Source organism: Euwallacea fornicatus, chromosome 22 (genome assembly GCF_040115645.1).
Source record: "Euwallacea fornicatus isolate EFF26 chromosome 22, ASM4011564v1, whole genome shotgun sequence".
Classification (NCBI taxonomy): domain Eukaryota; kingdom Metazoa; phylum Arthropoda; class Insecta; order Coleoptera; family Curculionidae; genus Euwallacea; species Euwallacea fornicatus.
In genome coordinates this window covers 337,366-361,704 of record NC_089562.1, presented here as the reverse complement: position 1 = coordinate 361,704, position 24,339 = coordinate 337,366, and the positions used below count along the sequence as shown (strand labels likewise).

Genomic DNA, 24,339 nt, shown 5'->3' with positions numbered 1-24,339 from the left:
GTTAGGGATATTAGGATATTTTAGATATGGCTTAGACCCAGCAAGAGGAATTATTGTCTTTTTTAGTAATTCCTGTCAAAAGTAAGTAAAAAATTATCGTTGATATTTTTTAATTTATTTAAAAAAAAGAACGTTTACGAAACACAAAATAACAAAAACTATATATCGCAAATTCAGTGTATCGTATGGACTTCCCTAACGTGTATAACTGCTCTACAGGGTGGGCCACGAGAGTTATATCACAACAATTTGCTTAATAATTAAATAATAAGAAACTGCGTAGTGTTTACTACCATCTAGAATTTGCGATTAGAAAACGTATTACCCCTAATTGCGATTTAATATTAAGTTCATAATGTTCTGGAAGCCTTATGCATGGTCAGCATATATTTTAATATAAATAGGGAAAAACGTAGATTTAGGGATGATAATTTTTGTAACCGTATTGTTAGTTACATTTTGTGTTGTTTCCTGTAAAATAAATTTTTAAAAAATAGTTTGGCTGAACCTCAAACTTAACTCGAGTAACGCCTCGGAATTTCATGACAAAGCCAAGAGATTTTTTAACTGCTTTTTTTTTAGGTGTATACAGACTAACTAGAGCTACATTTTAAAATTATTTTCAAAGTATACAGAGTGTCCCAAACACATGTAATTGATCAAAGTTGCATTGTTTTAAATGGGATCCCCTGTATATTATATAATTTTTTAACTCGACCATTAAAATGAAATTAAGTTGTATTAAGGTTTATGGTGTCTAACTCTAACAGTTTTTGAAATAATTCAGTTTTTGTCAAGAAGCAAGATAATTTTCAATACCCAATCTCTCATCCCGTATTTAAATTTTTAAAACAAAATTTTAATAGAAAGCCATTAAGGGACCAAATTTTGTGCTGTAAGTTTCAAAAAGTCGGCGAATTGTACAGGGTGTTCTAAAAATAGTGCCAAATTCGTTCTAGCTAGATCACCTGACCTTACCCCCATGGATTATTTTTTATGGGGGTATATAAAAAATGAAGTTTATAAGATTCCTCCTAGCACGACCGATGATATGAAAATAAGAATTAGAAATGTTTTTACCTCTATTACGCCACAAATGCTAGAAAATGTCAGAAATCTTTTGAAGAAAGAATCAAAATATGCATAGAAGAAAATGGTCATCATGTAGAACGCCTGATATAAATTTTTTAAATTATATTTAGTTTTCTTCTTTTTGTTAATATTGTTAAAATTGTAATATATAAATATACGCAAGTAAATAATTAAACTGCATGGATATCTTAGCAATTTCATATGGCATAATTTTAAAATTGGAGATTTAGATATTTTTATAAAAATGTATGTTTTTTGCGAGAATGAGTAGAGCTAGGTATAAAGAACCGTAATGATATTCGATAGATAAGTAAATTTGGTATCTAACAGAAACACGACATACCGGGTGTCCCATTTAAATTAAAAAAGTTATTAACAGTTAAAAGTTGAACGAATTTGGCGCTATTTTTAGAACACCCTGTACAATTCGTCGACTTTTTGAAACTTACAGCACAAAATTTGGTCCCTTAATGGCTTTCTATTAAAATTGTGTTTTAAAAATTTAAATACGGGATGAGAGATTGGGTATTGAAAATTATCTTGCTTCTTGACAAAAACTGAATTATTTCAAAAACTGTTAGAGTTAGACACCATAAACCTTAATACAACTTAATTTCATTTTAATGGTTGAGTTAAAAAATTATATAATATACAGGGGATCCCATATAAAACAATGCAACTTTGATCAATTACATGTGTTTGGGACACTCTGTATACTTTGAAAATAATTTTAAAATGTAGCTCTAGTTAGTCTGTATACACCTAAAAAAAAAGCAGTTAAAAAATCTCTTGGCTTTGTCATGAAATTCCGAAGCGTTACTCGTGGCCCACCCTGTATATCGTCATATAGCATACTTTCTAATGAGACGCATTATCTTGTCTTGTGGTAAATTTTTCCGTAGCTGTGACAAAAGCTCTTGAAACTGTGGCATAGTTTTGAGGGCATGGTCGGTGTCCTTCAACACTTCGCTGCGACATGTCCACACATGGTCAATGGGGTTAAGATAAGGCGATCTTGACGGAAGCAGTAGGTGCTCGATGCGTGCATTTTCAATTGCATCTACAACGTGTTTCTGTAAGGTCTGTACAAAACTTTACCGCGGATTTCTGAGGTGCGAACTGGACGATTTAATCCAATTTACCTTGGTCCAAAAGTGGACAGCTTTCAGAGCATGGGAGGCAAAAGCGAAGATTAAAAAAATGACAAAATTAATTACTTCGTTGGTAATGGAACATCGTGCCCTATTGGGGGTTTTTAGGGGCGAGATATTGTAGATTTCTAAACGTAGAAATGTTTGGTTCGGCAAAAAATGCGTAAAACGTTGTGTTAAATGCTTCCTACATCTTATTGTTTTCGAGATGCCAATGGTGAGGAACGCATTTGAATTGTCTTGTATATGAACAAAAAATTTGAAATTTAAAGATTTTATTTTGACCACTAAGCATTTCCCTATGTATCCCACGTTCACATGATTTTTTTTGTCACAGCATTTATGTGCAGAGTAGCCTCGATATCCTTCATTACTTGAATTGTGAATAATCCTGTATGTCTATATACATTATTTCCATAACCCTATTTCGAGGGTTATGGAAAACTCTTTTTAAAGTAAAACATGTCAAAACGTAGCTTATTATGTCGCCTTGGAATCTCATAAGATCGATTCCAAAATTCGCAACGGTTAGGAAACAGCATTGATTTCCGTAAGACCTTGCAGCTATCAAAATTTTCGAATTTTCACAAATAACTCGAAAATGGTATTTTTTACATATGACCTATTTCATAAACTAACCTTAAAATTTGACGATAAATCCGAAAATGGCAAAAAAATTGGGGGATTCCATTAAAAAAAAATATAATTTGGTACTGCCACACTTTTATGACAGACCCTGTACATTTGAAAATAATTTAAAAATACGTGCCTTTTATTCCCCAAACACTTTACTAAGACAAATTTCCTTCCAAAACTTATATTTACTGAGATATCGCACTTCGACGTACTAATGAGCAACCCTGTATATTTTGTTCCAACTTATCAAAAATATAGCGGTGCCATGGAAATCAATGGTTTTCTTCCTGTACTAATAGCGGACAGTGACAGTTTGACATGTGTGTGAGGTCAGAAATCTATCAAATGGCTAGTTTTAGTGCCCACGTGAAAATTCTTGTCATCAACCTTTGATATAGTAATGGCGGAAATTCTGTTCATACCCACTAAAATCTGACTTTTATTAAATTTCTGGCCCTAATCATACGTAATATTCAACTACTGTTAATATTTGTGACCTATGCAGTGGCAAAAAATTGGTTTCCATCGCACCGCTAGATTTCGAACAAAGTGGAATAGCATATATTTGTTGGTCGGAGCCGATACGCACCAACTCCACTTAATTTTCTTACTCACTTATTTGCTTTATATTCGACGGGAGTATCAGACGTTTACGAACCATCTGTGAATCTTCGAAAGTGCTGTTTAAAGTTTGAAACGCCTCTTTTTTCCCAAAATATTCGAAAAAGTCAATAACTGTAAATTTATCCCAGTATCTCGAAAACTAAAAGAGACGTTACAATCCGGTATTCTTTTTATCGAAACCCGAAGCGTGCTTCAATTATGGATAAATAAATGTTTAATTGGCTAGAAACCTCCCTCTACGCGCAAACTATATAGGGGTTGAATAGCACCCCATTTGATTGGGAATAATTGTTGCTTTTGCTTTATTCTAAATATCCACTCTTTGTGCCTGGCAACCCCTTCGGGGTGCAAATTAAGGGGAACATTTTGATCGATTTACTATGCTGAGTGTAAATATGAGCAAACTTCGGAATAACTAGACGAGAAACTCTCAGTGAGGGTAAAACTTTATTATCTCTACTTACCTCCGATTAACAAATCCATGTACTTAATTATATATATATAACAGAATTGACTGCATTTACATATATTAGGAAAATAGCGCAATAAAATAACAATTGAAGTCATGGTCAATCCGTCCGTACTTAAACCCCTGACCAATAGGTGAAATTTGGGTGTTATGGTCACTGTTTATAGGTCTTCACACATAAACTGTTAACTGAAACAGTTAATTAATCCAGATAAGAAAACGTTAAGCTAAATCGTCTTTTGCAACGATCGTTGACCCCTTGAAATTTAGTTTAAAAAATGCTAAAAAAACCGAATCTCGATTCCTTTTAATCATCATTAAATCAATCTGCCTTTCTTACCCAATTAACTCCCAGTTATCTAAACAACACCAAAACCACCCATCTAATAATCCCTTAGCCCCAAACTACCCCTATAGCTTTTCTCAACGACATCCCTACGTATCTATTGGCTGAAATGCGAGTTGGGGGCGGGATTTGTAATGACAAAGGCGGGGCCCATTCTTGCAATAAGGGCAAAATCTCTAAACGGGGGTAAAAGTTGACGGTTTACAACGCTTATATCCGAGTTTATGGTGTTTATCCAGATTTTCTGGCAGTTAGGAATGATGGATGAGTGAGGGTAAACTGTGATGTTAGGATGTGATTTGTGTTGGTGAAGGTGATGTTTATTAGGGCAAACATGCAGGAGAATTCGAAATCATTTATGATCAAGGACTTGCTGGGTGATGTGTTGATGGCCGGTTCTGCAAAGGGTGAGTTTTGGACAAACGAAAAATAACTTAGAACCTGCTCAAAGATGCACGTTCAACCCTTAAGATGAGAGTGATTCAACAGCAATCAAGAAATTTTTATACTATATAAGTACATAAAATTGTCTTGTAATATTCATGTAAGACATTGAAGAGGGGGATGAAAGGATGATATGAGACAAAAAGTGTTGGCCTCAGGTGTTAATTACTACAAAAACACTTGAAACCAACTGAGTGTTAACTGCACTTAAACACAAAACCATCCAATTAAAACCGAGATTTTTCTCGTTGTTTTGCTTCACGGTAATCCGCTTTGTCTTGTCAATACTTAGCGATGCGGCAATGACCGCCTATGGGCGAAATTACTGAAGTGCTGTCAAGTTTACCCAGAGGGTAATTTCCATAGAAACAGGAGACACGTATCTATTCTCTGCCGTGCGATTTAATTTTTTTTCATTTTTAGTTATTTCAACTCCTTATTATTTTTTAAAAGTTCAAAAGCAGCGTTAAATAGGACAAAAAACTGTCTTCGAACGTTTATTTATTTTTCTCAGTGTTGCTTACGTTACTCGTAGGGCAAAGTGGCCGATTTTTTAAAATGTAACATGGGTCAAGCAACATCTCAAATTAAAGGTCTTCCAAAACTACATTCAATGATGTAATGCGATTCAAAATCTATCGACTATTTTTTGAGAAAAATGACTATAAATTTCGTAGAAAATACAATATAAATCCAGTTAAACAGTGTGTAAACAATGAAAAATTTTGGTGTCGATACGAAGTTGTTTTTTTTTCATTTTGTGCTCCTAAACAGTCTTTAGATAAAAACCAAAAAAAAGCAAAAAAATAAGAAAATAAATAAATAAAAGTAATTAAAGACTGCTTGTCAGCACAAATCCAAAAACAAACAATCTTCTATCAACAAATAAGTTCGTTGATTGTTTACGTACTATTTAATTGAGTTTTTATTGAATTTTTTACGAACTTTATAGCAGTTTTTTTCAAAAACTAATTGATAGGTTTTGAGTCGAATTACACAATTAAATATAGTTTTGAAAGATCTTTGATTTTAGGTGTCGCTTGACCCATATTTCAATTTTTAAAATGTTAGCTATTTTGCCCTAACGGCAACGAAAACAATACTTGTAATAGAAAAATAAAATAAACGTGAAAATATAGTATTTTTTGTTTTATTTAATACTGTTTTTGAATTTTTTACAAACAATAATTTGTTAAAAAGTTAAGGAGGGGGGGGGGGACAATTTAGAAGCGCACGGTAGATTTCGCACCACTTCGCCAATTCATGAGGTCTCAAAAGCGACATTAAACCCTCCTTTATTCATTTCTGGGCAAAGGGACTGTTAATTGCAAAATAATTATTAGGGGCTGTCTTTGATTAGGGCCAATAAGTCATACAACTGTTAATTTTATTTGGAAATTGTAACTTCCCTAGAGGACAAAGATCTGACCAATTCTACTTTTTATCTTTTCGATTAGGTCAGATTCTTTAGAGCTAATATACCAAACTCCTGAGAACTTTATCTGCCTGATAATTTCCACAGATACGACGAAATTAACTGACTGGTCAATTTCTTCACATCCATGGATATTATTTTTATGGTAATGTAATCAGGACACTCATATATTGGTTTCCTATTGATGGGGGACCTGTCCTAGAGAATGGCGTCAAAACATCCCATCAAAGATATCTCCAAGATGCTCCAGCACGTACAGGGTCATTCAAACTGGAGACCTCACCCATTTTATACGAAAACAGATGGGCTTAGCAACGTATCTTTTTCATCGCATTAAATAAGAAGACTTAAGCTAAAATAGATGTTAAAAACATTAAAATGTGGAAAGCGACGCCCGGCATCGCAACGCCGATTTCATGTTTTTCCAGAAATATACTTTTTTCAAAAATGCGAACATTGATACATTCTAAATAAATTTTGTATAATATTTTCTTTAAATATCCAGTTATTTAAAGTTACAGGATCGTTTTAATGACCCTTTACAAGATTAACAAAGATACGTCATTTTGACGTCATCTTCGAGAGATCAAAAGAATCAGTCCCTAGGAATTTAATTTTCCATTATAAATAATTTCATTTCTAGACTTTGACCTCGACTCCGAACCATCTTCCATAGACGAACAACATTGCCCCCTAACCAGCGAAGACGCTTCCTATTTGCCCCTGCAGATCTCTGACCAATCAGAGCCGAGCGACGTTGCCAAGGCGCGGAAGCCACGTCGGCGTCGCACCGCATTTACTCACGCGCAGCTAGCTTTTTTGGAGCGTAAATTCAGGTATGTTTGTGGCAATAATGTCGCTGCTTGACATTTGGCGGATTTCTCACCTTTCACACGTGTCAAATTCGACGACTGTCGCCGTCAATGATTTCGAAACGTCTGCTTTGGTATTCGACATTTCTTCTAAAAAAAGTGGATCAATTTCTTTTCAGGTGTCAAAAGTACCTGTCAGTGGCTGATAGGAGTGATGTGGCTGATGCATTAAATCTGAGTGAAACTCAAGTGAAAACCTGGTACCAAAACCGACGGTAAAAGAACTTTATTTAGATAATTTCGTTGGTATTACATACGGAAAATTTTAGAACGAAATGGAAGAGACAGAATCAACTGCGTCTCGAACAGCTCCGTCATCAGGCATCGGTGGAGAAGGAGATTCTCAGCGTCGCCGGACTGCGGAAATCGGAGCAGCAAGTGTGCTGTCCGGCAACACTGCCAGGGCGGTACGGATCGCAAAGCCCGTGCAGTTTCTTGAGTACGGCAGCGGCCGCCATCTTTCACAACGTGACGTACATACAGGGTTGCCAGCTTTAAGGTGGAGAAAGCGCCATTACGTAGAATTTCAGTGAATTGAATATTTGTTATTTCGTTTGTGAATAAAGTCTTTTATTGCCTGGATGTTTGTGTTTGATTAAGATTTAAGTAGTGTAGGCGCGCGTCGCTAGATGACGTCACTGGAGACGCGTTAAAAGAAAGAGCTCCAGCTCCAGTTTGGAAAAGTTGTTATGTTTCCTTTTTCTGGAAGTTGAAGCGGAGCAATAAAATCGCCCCCGGATACCTCGACGAGGCGATTCACAGAGGCATAAAAACCTCGTTATCTGTAACCTGAACTAAAAATGCTGAAAAATAATCACTTGGACGCGTGCAGGCCCTTGACTGCGGTCCCTTTTTATTCTCGAGCCCTGGCAGGACATCGTTATTTCACTGCAGGAATCGTTCCCATTTGCGGTCGTTAGGGCCAAGTGTTTTAAAGATAAGGGAGAAGGGCCGATTCTTGGGACTCGAGTTGTGTAATTAAACCAGATATATCCGCCCTACATCGGCAGACGCTCAATTGGTGCAGTTAACCTGGAACTTTTCAGTTAGTTACTTCAAGTGGCGGAAGTAATACCGTGCCGTATCTTTTTAAATGGAAACTTACCCGGTTCGAAAAGTCACAATAACGAGGCTAAATCAAAGTTAATTGAACAAATTTTTGATTCGACCAAATCCCCATTATGCACATACCTACGTTCAAATAAGACTACTTATCCAGAAATCTTTTCGCAGTCATGAACCACCTTAAATGAAAGTTAATTATAAAGCAAATATCCAAATTTATTCATTTTATGACAGGGAGCAACGCGGGGTGTTACCTCCTCTTCCATCTTAAATTTGTCAAAATATCTTTATGCTCGCGTATTTGAGTCCGTCCCTGTATCTACAACAGACCACTTATGGAGCCCTGTTTATTTGGCATTTATGTATTCATAGTCTCGACTGTGCTTTACTAACTTCTTCAATCCGTATCTATTACCATGTAAATAACGTCATTTTGGATTCATGTTATTCCGAGGCGCGTATTTGTGGCCCTCAGCATTTATTCGAAGAATTCTTCTTTTTTTTTCCAGAGGCATCGAAACCCCCAATGAACGCCTCATTTTTCATAGATTCCCTAATTTTTTTGACCCCAAATAAAGGCCCCAAGGGCCTAAAGCTACGGTAGCAGTTTATGCAGAGTAAATAAGATGTTTTGAATACATTAGGGTTGGCAATCTCGGTTTCAGTAATAGGCCTCGTTAGGGGATAATAGTTGCAAATTTGAGCCCGGGTGTCAAATTAGGGCCAATCAACGGGACATTTGTCGGAAATGACGCCCTTTGTTGGCTAAATAACGGGGAGATTTAGCAAAGCTTTCGAGTTTCATGATAAACACATCATTAAGCCGGATTAAGGGCTTGAGAGTGGTGTGTTTTTGTCCGTTTCTGAGATATTTTCTCGCATATTGGCCTTTTTTGCTTTCAAGTCCCATTTAAATTACTGTAATCAAATTATCCATTGTAAAACTGTTACCATAGATGATAAAATATTTGTGCCAATTTGGTCAATGCTCATCCAAAATAATCCAGAAAACAGCGGTGAAAGTGATAGGAAGATTGTTGGAAGTATCTCGTTCCTTGATTGGAAAGTTTGAGGCACTTCATGTAAACTTTTCGAGTCAGAGAAATAATGGAAACTTTAAAAATTAAATAAAAATTTAAGGATGCAAACTGGAACTGGGGATTTCCCTACTTTTGATATAAGTATCAAAATATCCCCATTAAGCCACTGTATCTGAAATTCACTGAACACGGTCAGATTAAGGTACGCCACTGAACTTTTGCAGTCTTCGTCTCCAGAAGATTCTATTCGAAATGGTAACAGGAGGTTTAGTTTATAGTAATGCAGTGGGGTCCGAAAATAATCATCTAAGCACCGCAAGGCAATGTTCTATTTAGGACTAATTTTTGAAAATTCACTAAGAAGAATCAGATCAAGTTACGTCATTGAAATTTTGCAGCGTCCGATTCTTGAAAATTCTCTTTGAAACTGTAACTTTGTGTTCCAAATTATTAAAATCCAGCGGCGTCCGATAATTGTCATCCAAGCATTGAAAAGGAGTGGTCTGTTTAGTGAGATTTTTGAATAATCACCAACCAGAGTCAGATCAAGGTACGCCACTGTAAGTTTTCAGTTTTCGTTTCGTGAAGATTTTCTTTAAAAAGGTAAAATGGGGCCTCTCCTGTTGTAATTCTGTGGCCTGCGATAGTGATCTGGTAATATCGAAATGAAATTCGCTGAAGAAATTCTTGGATTTTGCAATTTTCGGTTCTTGCAGGTTTTTTTTAATCATAATACGGAGGTCCAATATAATTCGGTCGTGTGCAGTAATTCCCTTCGATCATTAAAGTATCAGAATGTCCGGCTTAATAACGATTTTTAATAATTAACTAAACAGCGCAAGATCACAGGTAAGTCATTATATATTTGCGTTTATGCTATATGCAGGATCACCTAAATCTATAATGTCCTGGGCGGTGGATTGGAAGAGGAGGACTTATCAGTTGACCAGTACGAAGTCCCGATTTAATTCAGTTGGATTTTTTGCTTTGGGATTACATCAAGTTCTTGGTCTGTGAAACCTCTGCAGCTACCTACGAGAAACTGTTACGGAGAGTGATCCGTACATGTAACATGAACTGAGCAACTCGATGTAAAAATTTATGTAACGAGACAAGGAATCGCTATTTTCAACCATTATTATAAATTTCTTATTTTTGTGTCGTTTTTAATAAAAATTGCTTAAATATCGTCTTTTTGTGTCAACGAGAAAAAATCGCAATTTTGGACAAAAATTGCCCCAGAGTCGAAACAATTTTTTTCCTACTACGAGTTTATCTGCATTTTTTTTACCGCAATACCCTGTATATTCTCCTCAAGTTTGACAGCAGCTTTTTGAAACACCCGGTATATTCTCTATTGAACTATAATATTGCAACATAATTGACAGACATGTAGTAATAAATTTCTTAATATCAAAATATACGCATATACTTAGAAACGTGTCTTACTGAACATTTACCACAGCAGAGTGCAATGAAGAGATGCCACTGTGTAATGTTAAAGTCCTCGGCTCTTCAATAGGTTTTACGTAAATCTGTAAGTTGTTGTTACAATTAAAGATAGTGGGGAGAGATAATAAGTTCCAAATTATTAAAGAAGAAAACTCCACTTAGGAACAATTTTTGAAAATACTTTGGAAATAATCACATGTAACGTACGCCACTGTAATTCGGCAACAGCGTTTTCTCGATTTCATTCTATGAAAGTCCAAAACGAGCTTTTGATTTATCAAAATCCAGGTCACAAACCATTTGAAAAGCACGGGAGCGAAGGTTTTCCGTCAACTTTTCGAAAAATTCGAGAAACTAGGTAAAGGTATACGCCGTTAAAATTTTGCCGAGTTACCCAGTGTAACCTCTCTCTTTTGTACAGTTTTAGAAACATCTAGAAATATAAGTTCTCAAATCGATTGATCTGGATTCTTCATTAAACTTGGATAGCTCAATTCAGGTCACGGAATTTTGAAAAATAAGTTTAAGGATCTGCCGTTTTTGGACACTTTCAAACTCGCGAAAATCATTACCAAAGTAATCCCGTATCTCAGAGGTTAAAAAATATTATCATCAGTTAAGTTGAGGCTTATAAGTCACATTGAGGCGACTAGTCGAGATAATTTCTAAACGCAATCACTTCTCTGGTTCTCGTAATATCGGCTCTTAAAATTTGAAACTCGTCAAAAAAAGTCTTCCTGCCCTTGTGAGACCTTCTATGGACCTCGAGTACCTTAATTCAAACCCACATCTGATTTTACCTATATTTCGCCCTTGAAAGCTGTACAAAAGCATTCTTGTTGTCCCCCACTACCACCCTCACTCCGAACTATTTTCAGCTGGTTCAATTGATTCCGTGTGAGTCTTTAAGACAAAGAAGAAACTTACACACATCTATACACTTTATCCCGTCGATATTGTCTTCAAGGAAATTCCAATTTTCCGAACTATAATCGATAAGGCGATTCTTGAAGGTTATTAGAAGTTCCGCCAAATAATCGCACCTCCACTTGTTATTGGCGATGCCGATCCTCCTCAAAGACCGGAGGTTCGATACCAGTGAAATATGCTCTATGGTCTTCAAATTATTGTACTCCAAGTTCAAGGTTTCTAGCGATTTCAGGGGTAAAAACGCCTCGAAGAGCAGAGAAGAGATGCTGTTGCGTTGCAGATTGAGGTTCTTCAGTTGAAGGAGGTTGGAGAAGGCTCCAACCTTGAACAGCGTTAATTTGTTCCTGGCGAAAGATAAATCCAGCAATCCTCCAAATCCTTGTAGAGCTCCCAAGTTTATGTCGTTGATTTCATTGGAGTCCAAGTGTAAAGTCTTCAAACCCGTTAAATCGTCGAAGATGTCGCTATGGAGAACTCTCAAACGATTCTCGCTGAGGTCTAAAACCTGCAACTCTTCCAGGCCGAAGAACACTGCTGTGCGCAGTAGGGTTAAGGAGTTCGCGCTCAAGTTCAAATGCTGCAGCCTCTTGAGCCCTTTGAAGGCCCAGGGCTCTATGTCGTTAAGATGCAGTCCCGACAAGTCCAACTGGAATAAGCTCCTCAAGTGCCTAAACGAGGCTTCTGGGAGTATTTCCGCGTTGCCGAAAAGGGTTTTAGTGTCCAGCTCAACAATTCCGAATAAACTGTCCAAAGCATGGGAGGAGATGTTTTGAACAGTGCTCTCGGAGAGCTGAAGAGACTTTAACGAAAACAACCCTCTGAAAGCATCGGCCTCTATGGTTTCAAGAGTAGAGTTGTGAAAGACCAAACTAGACAAGAAGGGCAAATTTTGAAAGCTGTTCTTCTGAAGACGCCCCTTGAACGTTAGATTCAAATTCTTAATGTTGATATTTGAGGTGCCATACGAGTGGTTGATTTGAAGGATGCGACTGTAGCTCAAATCCAGACGCAACAGCTCTTGCATGCCAGAAAACACCTCAAAGTCGATGGAATTAAACTGGCAATTTCTCATGCTGATGGAATTGATGATGGAACCGAAGAAAGATGAGTTTCTAATTGCCACAGACCCTCTATTGTGGTTCATGGTAATTGAATTCATGACGAGATTTTCAAAAGCAACGCTTTCGATTATTTCTATATTGTTTTCCGAAAGGTCCAAGATGCTCAGTAGAGGGGAGTTGAGAAAAGAGAAAATCTGACTGGGGATTATTGAGAGTTTATTGTGAGACAAATTGATGCGCCTCACAAACCGCAGAGGTTTGAAGAGCTGAGCGGATACAACCTGGAGCTGGTTATGGTTCAAATCCAATTCATTTAATTGTATCAATCCCGTAAAAACGCTTTCCTCCAAGACAGAAATATCACACGAAGCCAGGCTCAAAATTTGCAAAACATTGCACCTCTTAAAAGTGCCCCCCGTTAGCTCTAAGTTAGAGTTAAAAGATATATTGAGACTTATTAGTTCTCCCTCCAGAGGAAAGCTATTGCTGTTGAGCTGTTTTATTTTGTTGTGGCTCAGATCCAGCTGAATAATGGTCGCCCCATGAAAAACCATAGTGATATTTTCAAGGTGATTATACGACAGATCCAGAGCTGCGATGAAGTTTTTGTTGGAGATTTTCACGATTTTTATTTGATTGTGGCTGAAGTTTAGCTTGCTGTAGTTTGGGAAACTCGGAATGGAAATAATGGAAAATGAGCAATTCGATGCGTGTAAATAGCGAGTGAAGAAGACTTCCTCGGGGAGTTTTACCACGGGATTGTTGGATATGTTAGATTCGTTAGACTCGGGAAATGAACCCAAAAAGCTCTCAGAATTTGAAATTGAGCCGGACAAATCCAGGTAGTCAAAATAGTTTCCACTGAGGTATGTCTTGATAAAATATTTGATTTTATTATTGGCTAAATTCACTCTTAGAGAATTGCTCGGGACAAGTTCAACTATCTCAATGTTGTTGTTATTCAATAGCACTAGGCCACTTAACGAGGGCAAAATCATCACCTGGACGATCAGGTTGAAAGACAAATCGAGCTCTGTCATTCTGGTATCGGTGAAAGGGTGAAAATCAACGCTCTCAATGTTGTTGTGGGAGAGGTTCAGTTTACTCACTGCGCTTATCGAGGTATCTATGAACCCTAGATCCTTGATTTGATTAAAAGCCAAATCAATCTCATCCAAATTCCGGAAATTTCTGAATGCTCCTTTGGACACCACGGTGATTTTGCAGGAATTCAGCACCAATTTACTCACCTTCGAAGCACCATAAGTCCATTCGAAAGGATCTTGCAAATGAACCAATGCTGGGAAATTTGAGTTGATAATGGTGAATTCTAATGCCTCCGACGAATTATCACTCATTGCCGTATGGTCCATTTGGAGGATATCATAGACGTAGTCTTCCACTGAGGTGTTTTTGCATATGAAATGACTAGTTGAAAGTTTGAGGTCGCAGAGGCTACGAGTAGTGTTTGAGAAATAGAGCAGGAACAATAGAGAGTGGATGACCTTCGTCTGGAAACATTCAATGTGCAGTAATGGGTAAGCTATTACTGGAGTAATTACTTACAATTGAGATTGCTGAAGACATTTTTGGCAAAACTAACATGAGAAAAGTAACACTATCCAAGTGAAGCAGAAATAAACCCACGACTCAGCAGTTTTTTATTACATAAATTTGCAATTTATTGAAAACATGTATTGTATGGAAATCTATGAACACTGCTGGCACTTATTTGAACCACGTATTGGACAAATTTTCACATTTAATATGTAAGAATTTTTCCGGGGTTTTATGGGAAAACCCACGAGATGGAGCAGGTGGTTCACGCCCTTAAGACACGACCATTTGGCGTATCTCGTTTGCAGAAAATACGAACGTTTCAAAACAAGCATCGATGTATAAAATGGTTTCAGTTTTATTTCGGTTTTCATCCCCATGCCTGCATAGAGTTTATGTAAGGGATGAATAAAGCCAGCATTGAAAGCAGTTTTCGGTTTGATGACGTTTCGAGTGGCCCGGATTATTTGCCTTCCTGCTCTCTGAAAAGAACTGAATAAAACACAACGAGGAATAGACATTTTTTAATTAATGTAAATTCAAACGTTTCATTTCCCGGTACAGAGTTGTTCCGATTTTGGCTGGTGATGGGCACACTTTAAATCCAACAGCCTTGTGTGCCAAAATCTTTTCTTTAACCTTTCCCACGAAAATTATCGCCTCTGAAGCACCCTTAATGTCACCCTTACTTTGCCTCCAAAAACCTTACCAGCATAACCCATTCGTTTACTCGAAGAACTGGTCATGCCAACAATTAAAACATACGTAAGGTTCACCTTGTTGTCAAGATTGTGCTCTTCCAGAGATGCTCAGTTGTATTTTCATCAGCTTCTGCTCCCATTTTCCCAATCAAAACTGGTCCGTGTGTTTCGAGCTCATTCAGAAATATGTCGACACAATCCACGAAATTGATACCCTTCAATAAGCCTCCTCCACCGGCTAGGCAGGGGCTTAGGCCCTGAACCGCCCTAGGCTTTTTTGGGTTATTTAATGCACTGTCTTGTAAGCTAAAGTCCAAAATCAACAGTATACCCCCAGATGGAGGTGTTTAGAGGAGAAAGTTTTCTATTTTTCATTTTTCGAGAAAAATTTATTCTTCATGAGAGTTCTTGCTTGTTCTAAAACTATTGAATCAGTTCTCGTCGGTTCAATTTTCCCGCTCGTTACAACGAAATATCGAAAAATAGCTCCGTTTAGTTGAAAATTTTTCTAAGTGCCGATAATTAATTTTCATTCTTATGGTAGTTGTAATCAAGATTTTTGTTATTTATTCAACTTTTATTGCAATACTTTAACAAACAAGAAAAAAGTACAAATAAAAACTTCAAATACAAAAAATATGGTCAAATTATACAATGGTAAGAAATTGCACACCACACGTTCACTTTAGCTGAATATTACCCATTACAAGCGATTTGGCAATAGGAATTGTGGTAGCTTCAGTACCTTACAAGCTGTGATGAAACAGTACCATTAATGGAGATCGTGGCTTTATCAGAGAATGTAATTTCTCGATAAAAGTATTGACCATTCATGGTTTGAGTGTCCATCCGCCAGCAGAAATCCAGACGTTTTGCTTGATCTCTTAGCTCTAAAGCGTGATTAAAAATTGGTTTGAAGGGGTGAGTTTTTAATTGTTTAAATGTTTTTTGAGTATGTGTTTACTTATTCGTAAGTCGAGCGATCTTCTCCGTAAGGAAAAATTTAGAGTATTTTGAACTGAATCCATTACAATCGGAGTCATAGCGGTATTTTCTTTTTAAGCTAGCTTAGTTTTCTTTGTAAAGGCAGTAATTACGAATTTCCTGATTCATTTTCGTGCACCACATTTTAAGTTCTAAATATACGGAAGCTGTTGATAAATTCCTCGATGACTCGATGAATTATAAACTATAACATACTACATACTATAACATATACTATAACATTTGCCACTTTTACCAAAACACTATACCAATTAAACTAGTTACTCTTTCGACCATAAAATAATTTAATTTATGTCTTGTTTATGGTTGACATATAAAGAAGAATTCATTTTTAGGACTTAAAAAAGTTTTTAACTAAGCGAATTTTTTTTGTCATATTGTTCACGAAAATTACATTTTTTTTTGTAAAATAAACAATAAAAAACTTTCTTCTCTTGGTAACCCTTTCTGAAGATACATTATGCACAGCTTACCAATTTGGAAATTTTTAGCTGCAAAAAAAATATCTGGATACTATGGCGACTGAAATTTTCTCATATAAGTATCCAGGCATCATTTCCACTTTGTAGGCATTTGAATATATAATCTCAGGACATCAAGCCCCGCTATTCAGAACTTCATTTACTTCACCAGTTGTTGCTTCACTTTAACTGTTTTAGTTATCACCGCAATAAGGTCTATTTTAGATTCAATTTTTGGTGAACTTTTTCCTTGTAAGTAACTGTCACATATTATTGACAATTTGGCGAGTGTACAGTCTTCCAAGGTTGCGAAAGATAATCAATAATAGTTCTGATGGGTCTCCGACAGATTGCTGTGCTGATTATACTGTTAAGGCATTACCCTATAGATGGCGGCATAAGAATCGATAATAAACCAACAGATGTGGATAATAGATCCATGATCCTAGGGGATAAATGAAAATTTTATTCTTATTTTATTCGCAAATCGTGTAAAAGTTAGAGTGACGTCTTCAAATTTTAATTTAAGGTTGCTGAAAAATCCAAAAAGGTAAATTACCGCTGTCTACGCATGCCCTGGGAATCCCACAGAATTATCAAGCAATGCTGGGACAAGGGCGCTAAATGAATAATATTCGACGAGTAAATGTGACGAGTGATTTAAACTTTATAAATTTATTTTTACACCTTTAATAGGGGCAGATTGATTATGTAATACAATCGCCTACCTGTAGACGGCGGCATAAAATCGCAAAATAAAAGCTGATGATCGTAGTAGAAGGATTAGCAGTTGTCTGATTTCTCAAACTGATGTGTTCTTATTTCGTTTCATTCATGAGGTTAAATACGAAAAAGCATACCAATTTGGATGACCAAACAGGATATCATTGCCAGTTAATATCATTTAATAGTATTTTTTGAATATTTTTACCTAAAGGTGGTACGAGTATGACCGTGACGTGCTTTGCGTCTTTAACAGAGTTAAAACTTGACAGTTCTAAAGAGTTATTCTCCCTTTCCCGGCGACAAACCCCCAGGGCATTGGTCTTATGTTCGATGGTTTGCTTACTGTTAAATGTACTCTGTTTCCTTGTGTATTCTTGATAAATCATCTGACAGATAGTTCAATAATTTCTTATTCACCAGCACGTCGAGAAATAAAACTAGAACTTTCTTGCTTTGAAATGCTCCTTCATCTTTCATGTCTTCCTCGTGTCATAATTAAATTGCACTGGCTGTATTAGTTTCAACTTTAAGAAAACATTTCTTGAACAAAAGTTGTGTGGAGAATTAAGATCAATATCATTTTGTCAAAATTTCGAAATGTTTCTGGGAAAAATATCATTGGTGACGTGGTAACTTATTACTCCGACGTTTAAGAAATAAACTTCTTCAGGTTGTACTCGAGGTTATCCAACCCCATTGGAAATCTATAATTAAAATTTTTCATATCACTTTCCGTTTTCATAAAATGGGTATAATAAAAGCGTCGAATTTGAGACAGCCGGTACATGTTCAAAACCCTACAAGGGTAAGTGCGGGCTCGATACGATACGCTTTAAAAGCTTTAACTAGAGGCACCAAAAAACGTAGTAACCTCCACAAACAAACTCTATATTGCAGCAATATTCGGGATCAAAGGTCAGGCTAAACAGGCAGGTGGTCACTGTGGCTATTATTTAACTAGGCAGATTTAGCTGGATATGAAAAAATCTCCAAAAGCATGGCCGCTGAAGTCGTTTTAAGGACGCTGTGAAGTTCAATTTATCCCGCAGAATTTTAGAAAACGTAATTTCAGCATTAGATGATGGAAGTTCTACATATGTTCCCTACAATAATACAAAGCTGACAAAGCTTCTTGTAGGCAATTGTATGAGCTCCATGATAGCTTGCATCAGCCCTTGCAGAGGAAACCTCGCTGATTCATATTATACTTTAATATAGACTCAAAGGGCTAGAAAGATGAAAAATTGCATGGAGAATAATAAGAAGAATAACGGGGTTTTGGAAGGATTTGTGGAGAATATTTTGGAGCTGCAGCTGCGATTGCGGAAACATTAGGGCAGGCGAGAAAAAAGACATTTTTGGACAGATGTGGGGCTCAATTGAGGACGACTTGAATTGAGGACAAGGAATTTTTTGGTCAAATATCTGCTTGGTAGAAGAAGATAGGTGGGAGGAAAGAATCTCTGAGAAAACGCGAACCTACAGCGAGAGCTTTGGACTATAGGTTTAATCAGCCGACTGGGCAGCTCTCATCGACCCCCGTAAAAAGCTTCACGAGTCTATAAACGAGAACAGGAAGATTTCAGTAGAAATACCTTATTGCCCAGGAAGAGGATGCCCTTCTGGATATTCAAAAGAAGGAGGCCGAGAGGGTGGGCTCCACAAGGAGGTTTTCAAAGCAGAACTTTCGCTTTTTTGGAAAAAAGGTTTACCAGAATGGGACGCGCAGATTGTTATAGAGGAGCAATGGGTGCCACGGGAGGTTGTTCTGGTCTATTACGTGATTGGTATGAGCATTAATGACGGGAATTCGACAACATTAAAATAATCATTTATTGGAGATTCAGGAGTATTTACTGAGACCCATAGCTCGCCGCGGGAACATTTGAGACAGGTTAGCTGGGGTGCTTGCACTATTAGGGGAGCGATATAGGTACAGAAAATATCTCGGTGATTGTGAAACGCCATTTAAACCTGGAAAAATGCCATCAGCCTCTAATCGGTTTAACACGCTTTAAAAGCACCTTTTCCTGACGTCTTTAATATTGCGTTGCCATTTATCAAGAGGTAAAGCGTCTCCTCAACTCTACCACCTAAAATTTTACCCCTTTCTCTAACTTTCTCTCCCCCTTTCCCCCAGTTAATAGAGTCTCTATCAGCGGATTTGGGAAGGGCTCAGGAGAGATGTTCATAAAAAATGCGGTAATTTTTAAATTGAAATCGATTCAAAGGTGCTTGACCTATGACCCGAAGTACGGCGGCGCATTGAAATGCATCCAGAGTTTCTCACGGAAAATGCACTTTCCGCAGGGATGTTCGACCTAGCGGCATAATTCAAGTTTAAGTTAAATAATAATGTAACCGAAGTGTGTTATTGTTCGCATTATCTCCCTGATGGATGTTTATAATTCAGCTTTAAAACGGATTAGGATGGATCGTTGCGTTTTTTTGTCAGTATCAATAACCGTAGCACGTAACGCGTCTTCCACAATTAGGGATGAAAATCATCTCTGGAACTCGGCATTAATTAAAATATTCGCCAAATGTTTATTTGTCCTGGCAAACAATTCATATCCCACTCAATTGCAACTGATATGGCAATGTACTTCTCGGAAATTTAATTCCATCCAATTTTATTCAATTATTAGCCGACCACCTCCGCTCATCCATTCTCAAGCTCCTTTCCACCCTTATCTCGGACTCGTGAAGGGCGCAGGCCTCACCAGCCGACGTCGTCGGCGTCGCGACGCATCCTCGTAAACCGGGGCAGTATGGCCGACTTTTTTGCACTCAACGGACGTCACCAATCGTCTACGGTGACGTCACCCGTCGCGAAAAGCCTCCCTTTCCTGGTGAAATGGTTGAGCACGCGGTTCTGGTGACACTTTGTGGTGAATGTGGACCCGGTTGCGGTTAGTTCAGGTTAGATCGGTTTTCTCCGCCGTGGAGACGGTCCGATCAAGCTGGATTCTAGGATGTCATTATTGAGTGTTACAGGTTAGTTTCCTCACCATATTCAGTGAGGCTATAGCAAGATCTTCTTGTCGCAGCTTTGTGGGAGGGAGAAGTACCGCTTAGGCACTATCTGCTGCAACGAGGAAAATATAAGGTTTTTTTTGGGGTTATGTAACACTTAATAAGGGACGAATTCGGGAATGAGTGCACTTGATTTAATTGTGGATTGGGGCTACATCTTTGAAGCTTTAGTCTCATTTCGGCACAATCGTCGAGTAAAAACAATATTTCGAATTTCGTCCTTAAACAAATTCTGGAACGTAGCTATTGTCGATCAAGGTGACGTCAAAATGACGCGAGTCAGTATTGGCGGGCCTGTCATTTTACGTCAGCTTCGTGCAGCTGCGTTCGAGATTGCCATTGTACTACATTTATTATTTATTACTAAAAGGCGATTTGCGTGTCCGATTTTCCACCACCAAATAAAATTATAAAATGAGCCCGAATATTGACCGTCATAAGGTACGTTTTGCACGGAAGGTCGTCTGTGTCCGAAAATGGCTCAAACAATGGAAGTCCATTAGCTGCGCCTTTAATGACCTGATATTGTGACGAGTTTTGAGGCAAAATTGTTGTTTGATATTCAAGTTAAAATGTCCATATTATATGAAGAAAAAATTTGCCGAAACCATTCAGTGCTCTGAAGTTTCAGACGGAATAAACGCGATGTTCAAACAATGAACGTTCTTCTATTGAATGCGTTATCGGACATTCCTCATGCCAGAGGGAAATACTGATAAGCATATTGATCCTGCTGTCTCTTCATTAAAATTGTTATTTCACTTGTGGTGTGTGTGATAACTGACGCTTTATGAGTCATGAGTTGTGCGGAACAGGAATTGAATTGTACGTAGAATGATAAAAGTTTTGAAGTTTGACGGGTAAGGGATACCAGTAGAGCTACCCCTTGACGTTAAAGCTACACTAACGAAGCGGCATCATCTAGAGGTAGACGAATGTGTGAAGAATTTTCTGGAAGGAACCGGAAATCTACCAAAAACCTATAAAAAAGTATCTTGAATAGAACGTTTGTTTTTTCAAATGAAAATTCGGAAGTTGCCTCGGACATACCCGATAAAACAGCTACGCATCTGTCTCATTAACGTTGTCTTTTTATTCACGAAAGCGATAAGACGTTTATTAATAGACGTGGAGAACAATGAGAAACTTATATTGTGTTGATGACATTCCTAGAAGAGAAATTTGGCAACGTTGAACTTTCATTGTACAATTATTGGGAAGTTCGTCGCTCTTAAAAATTGTCAAAATCAAAACAAAAGCGAAGCGTGACGTTGCCAAATCAAGTTGTTTTCTGGAGTATCGTACAAGGCCTCTGGCATTCACGGTAGTCCATTTGTGGGCCGTCTACCTGGTGATGAAAAATATTGATTCGGGCTTCTGGAGCAACGGCAATTTCAGTGCCCTAGTGTGGAAAGGATCGAGGCGGCGGAAATATGGGCTTTTCACATGCATTTTACATGAGAACTAATAGCGTGACGGCTAAAAATATAACGATTTTTTGTGAATCTGACTATTGGCTCGTTAAACCACTTCTTTTATGTTTCCGAGGTTATTGAAAGATTTTCTACTTTATTAAGTCCTATCTCGCAATATTAAGCGCCCCTTGTGGATTAGTTATAGCGGACGTACACGTGTCGATAGAGAATCTCGCGGTAGCCCGAACTATTACTATTAGTCGGAACGTCGAGATAGATAGAATTTCTATATGCAGAAACTCTCATAATTTGGGTTTCGTAATGGGATTTGCTCTGACGTAAACATCAGCATTACAACCCGGAATCTCAACGCTTTTAAGTGTGGGTTATGGTCTATCTAGACACTTTTGCCTCCATTAGAAGTTTCGGTTTGGAGACGATTCACAAAAGCTCTCCTCAAAGTTGTATTTCATTCCTCAAACCTAACGAAAAACGTTACAAATGTCCCAGATTTTCCAGAGTACTACGTCCCTTCAACGCACTTCGAGAAGTTTTCAAATTTTCGCGTTGACCAGCTCTTTAGAAATTTCATGAAAAAGTTTATTCAATCAGGCCTGGAAATGGAAATTTCGTAATGCAAGGATCTGCATATTAACGAGATCTATTTCTAGGCTAATTCAAAGTTTTAATTTAAAGATGTTCTGGATCTTATTCGTAAAACACAAACTACCGCTATTAATATTCACAACCATCAGTCAGTTATTCTGATCTATGCAATAACTCGGCGGGCCCATAATCCCCTAGATGCACTTTACCCATAGAAGTACCTCTATTGTGACCTCCGACTTATTCGGCTCAATTTATGCGGCTGTTAAGCGAACATTCCTCGGTTTATGGCCTGTGTCTTCCTTTTCAGGAGGTCTTGAGTATGTTACGTCACTTCGTATTTCACCGACTACGTGATACGCGTTCCAGTTTTCAATCGGGAAGGAATAAAATTAGATTTATTATGAACCCCCAAAAATATCTTCACGACTCATTGCCAGTTTGCCAGGCACTCAAACTAAAAAGGGTAAACACTCAATGGTAATTTAATTGAGGAAGTTTCGGAGACAATACTCGAGTCAGTATCTAAGTAGATAGAGTTTAAATGCAATAAATTGCTCGATAAAATAGGATGAACTTTTCCTGTATAAAATGTGAAATGGTTGAAGTCAATATTTAGAGGAAAAATTCCAAGAACAATAGTGTGTTAAAACTTGCAACTCTTATTGCTCCGTGTACCTTATAACCGTTTGTGAGATCTGTGTTTGCAATCCAACCAACCGTCTCTGAGATATTTGAGAGAGATTTCAAATATTGTTAGAACTTTAGATGATTTGGCATTGAGTCAATAGGGCAGCTAATTCCGGGCCTACCTGGTAATAGGCAAAAATTAAGTTCTTCAAAATTGAAGTTTCAGTATAGAATTATGTTGCTCTTCACCACACCATTGTGATTAACGGTCGAAGACTCAATTTTCATTTTTTAATCAAGCGAACTGAACGATTTTGTAATAAATTAGTCGTAGTCGTAGTTCATTTCTGGAAGGAGTTGATATACTGTGATTAAAGTTAAGTTTTGCAATTTCGTCTTATCTTAAGCGAACTTTGAAGAATTTTATTTGAGTTAGTGGTGCAGCTAATTCCTGAAAGTAATTGACGATATGCAAGAAATAGCGTTTTCGGGTAATTTTCCGCCCAGACATTCCTGCCACAGCGTGGCTGAGAATTCAGGATTTTTTAGTAAAGTGAACATTAAACTATTTTGCATTAACTGAGCGGCATATCTAAGATGTGCATCTAATTGACGATATGCAAAAAGGAGGTTTCAAGGCTAAATTTTCTGTTTGGCAATTGATCTTGAAAGTTACGCCACCGTGGTTGACAGCCACAAATTTCCTTTTTTAATGTGCAATAAAATAATGTACTGGCGAGCATAAAATTCGGGTCACTTTAGTATTTTCGAAATTTTTGTCTTCCTAACTTCCAAAAAAAATAAAAGAGGATAGCCTTTATCGATTCTGAGGTTCTTTAACCTTGTTAAGGGTAAATGGTAAAAAAAAAACACGATCCTGTACCCAAATAACCGATGTATTGTACAGGTGTCCATTACCCAAGCACTGTAACATTTTTGAACACAATTTTGTGCTACCGAAAAAAAACTCATAATGACATTAATATCGCGTATTTCCCCCTCTTTTTGCCTTTCTACTGTTAGCACAACTTGAAGTTAAAGAGAACACCTTTAACCAATTCGCCTAAAGTGAACAACAATTGAATGGAACTGATAAAGAGGATGCATAGATATTGAAGGTATTTTATCAATCTTTTTTTTTCATGGTAGAACCATGCAGAACCGTAAACATTTTCCCAATGATCCGAAATTTCATGAAACAATGCCGGTAGGCCAGCGAAAAATATCACTTCTCTTTCGATACATTTATATTTGAAAATTTCGAAGTGACCCGAATTTTATGCTCGCCAGTGTATATTTAATTTATAATTGCAATTTTTCAATAAACTAGTCGGTGGCGCAGGAGATTTCTGGGAGTTGTTGGCAATTCGCAGGAAGAAGGTTCTTATACTCAGTTTTCTACTTATAAATTGGTCTGTACTTCGCCAACTGATGTTCAAGCTGATGCAACTTTGTCTTATCTGCAGAACACTCTCAACTCGCAGCACCGTATAAAATAAAGTATTCAAATTCATTGCGTTCAAACCTGGTGTGTTTGATCGTTTTTAAGGGTGAAAATTCTAGATAAAAAAATGTGACCGTGTCA

At 37.4% G+C, this 24,339-nt stretch overlaps 4 protein-coding genes across 8 annotated transcripts in view; 2 read left to right on the top strand and 2 right to left on the bottom strand.

The window, feature by feature from the left end:
- Positions 1-4,494: 4,494 nt before the first annotated feature.
- On the top strand, positions 4,495-7,646 carry LOC136346171 (barH-like 1 homeobox protein). Of its 2 annotated transcripts, XM_066295107.1 has the most exons (5): positions 4,495-4,592; positions 4,646-4,725; positions 6,841-7,033; positions 7,189-7,284; positions 7,339-7,646. In XM_066295107.1, exons 2-5 carry the CDS (start codon positions 4,653-4,655, stop codon positions 7,565-7,567), a joined length of 591 nt encoding a protein of 196 aa, XP_066151204.1. In that variant the 5' UTR covers positions 4,495-4,592; positions 4,646-4,652; the 3' UTR covers positions 7,568-7,646. The 2 variants fall into 2 exon arrangements, with proteins under 2 accessions (XP_066151204.1, XP_066151203.1); XM_066295106.1 differs by having other exon boundaries at positions 4,499-4,725.
- Positions 7,647-10,266: 2,620 nt separating this feature from the next.
- Positions 10,267-14,264, bottom strand: LOC136346170 (insulin-like growth factor-binding protein complex acid labile subunit). Its single transcript, XM_066295105.1, has 2 exons — positions 14,184-14,264; positions 10,267-14,128 (listed from the first exon to the last, which is right to left on the bottom strand). The coding sequence occupies exons 1-2, from the start codon at positions 14,220-14,222 to the stop codon at positions 11,510-11,512; spliced, it is 2,658 nt and encodes an 885-aa protein (XP_066151202.1). The 5' UTR covers positions 14,223-14,264; the 3' UTR covers positions 10,267-11,509.
- Positions 14,265-14,946: 682 nt separating this feature from the next.
- On the bottom strand, positions 14,947-17,453 carry LOC136346329 (succinate--CoA ligase [ADP-forming] subunit alpha-like). Its single transcript, XM_066295401.1, has 3 exons — positions 17,273-17,453; positions 15,621-15,765; positions 14,947-15,181 (listed from the first exon to the last, which is right to left on the bottom strand). Exons 1-3 carry the CDS (start codon positions 17,451-17,453, stop codon positions 14,947-14,949), a joined length of 561 nt encoding a protein of 186 aa, XP_066151498.1.
- Positions 17,454-19,722: 2,269 nt separating this feature from the next.
- Positions 19,723-24,339, top strand: part of unc-13 — a 129,383-nt gene continuing 124,766 nt past the window's right edge. For all 4 annotated transcript variants that reach the window (XM_066295139.1, XM_066295140.1, XM_066295138.1 and 1 more), the window contains exon 1: positions 19,723-20,064. In XM_066295139.1, the coding sequence (XP_066151236.1) occupies positions 20,043-20,064 (22 nt within the window). In that variant the 5' untranslated portion in view covers positions 19,723-20,042. The remainder of the gene's footprint in view (positions 20,065-24,339) is intronic.

What these genes read in the sequence shown, in the direction of transcription:
- LOC136346171 (XM_066295106.1), top strand. Translation starts at nt 4,635, where the DNA reads ATGTTTATTAGGGCAAACATGCAGGAGAATTCGAAATCATTTATGATC. An exon ending in TTTTTGGAGCGTAAATTCAG is followed by an intron (nt 7,034 to 7,188) that starts GTATGTTTGTGG and finishes ATTTCTTTTCAG; the next exon opens with GTGTCAAAAGTACCTGTCAG. An exon ending in ACCTGGTACCAAAACCGACG is followed by an intron (nt 7,285 to 7,338) that starts GTAAAAGAACTT and finishes GGAAAATTTTAG; the next exon opens with AACGAAATGGAAGAGACAGA.
- LOC136346170 (XM_066295105.1), bottom strand. Translation starts at nt 14,222, where the DNA reads ATGTTAGTTTTGCCAAAAATGTCTTCAGCAATCTCAATT. An exon ending in TGTCTTCAGCAATCTCAATT is followed by an intron (nt 14,129 to 14,183) that starts GTAAGTAATTAC and finishes GAATGTTTCCAG; the next exon opens with ACGAAGGTCATCCACTCTCT.
- LOC136346329 (XM_066295401.1), bottom strand. Translation starts at nt 17,453, where the DNA reads ATGATTTATCAAGAATACACAAGGAAACAGAGTACATTTAACAGTAAG. An exon ending in CATACTCGTACCACCTTTAG is followed by an intron (nt 15,766 to 17,272) that starts GTAAAAATATTC and finishes ATCACGCTTTAG; the next exon opens with AGCTAAGAGATCAAGCAAAA. An exon ending in GTTTCATCACAGCTTGTAAG is followed by an intron (nt 15,182 to 15,620) that starts GTACTGAAGCTA and finishes TTTGGACTTTAG; the next exon opens with CTTACAAGACAGTGCATTAA.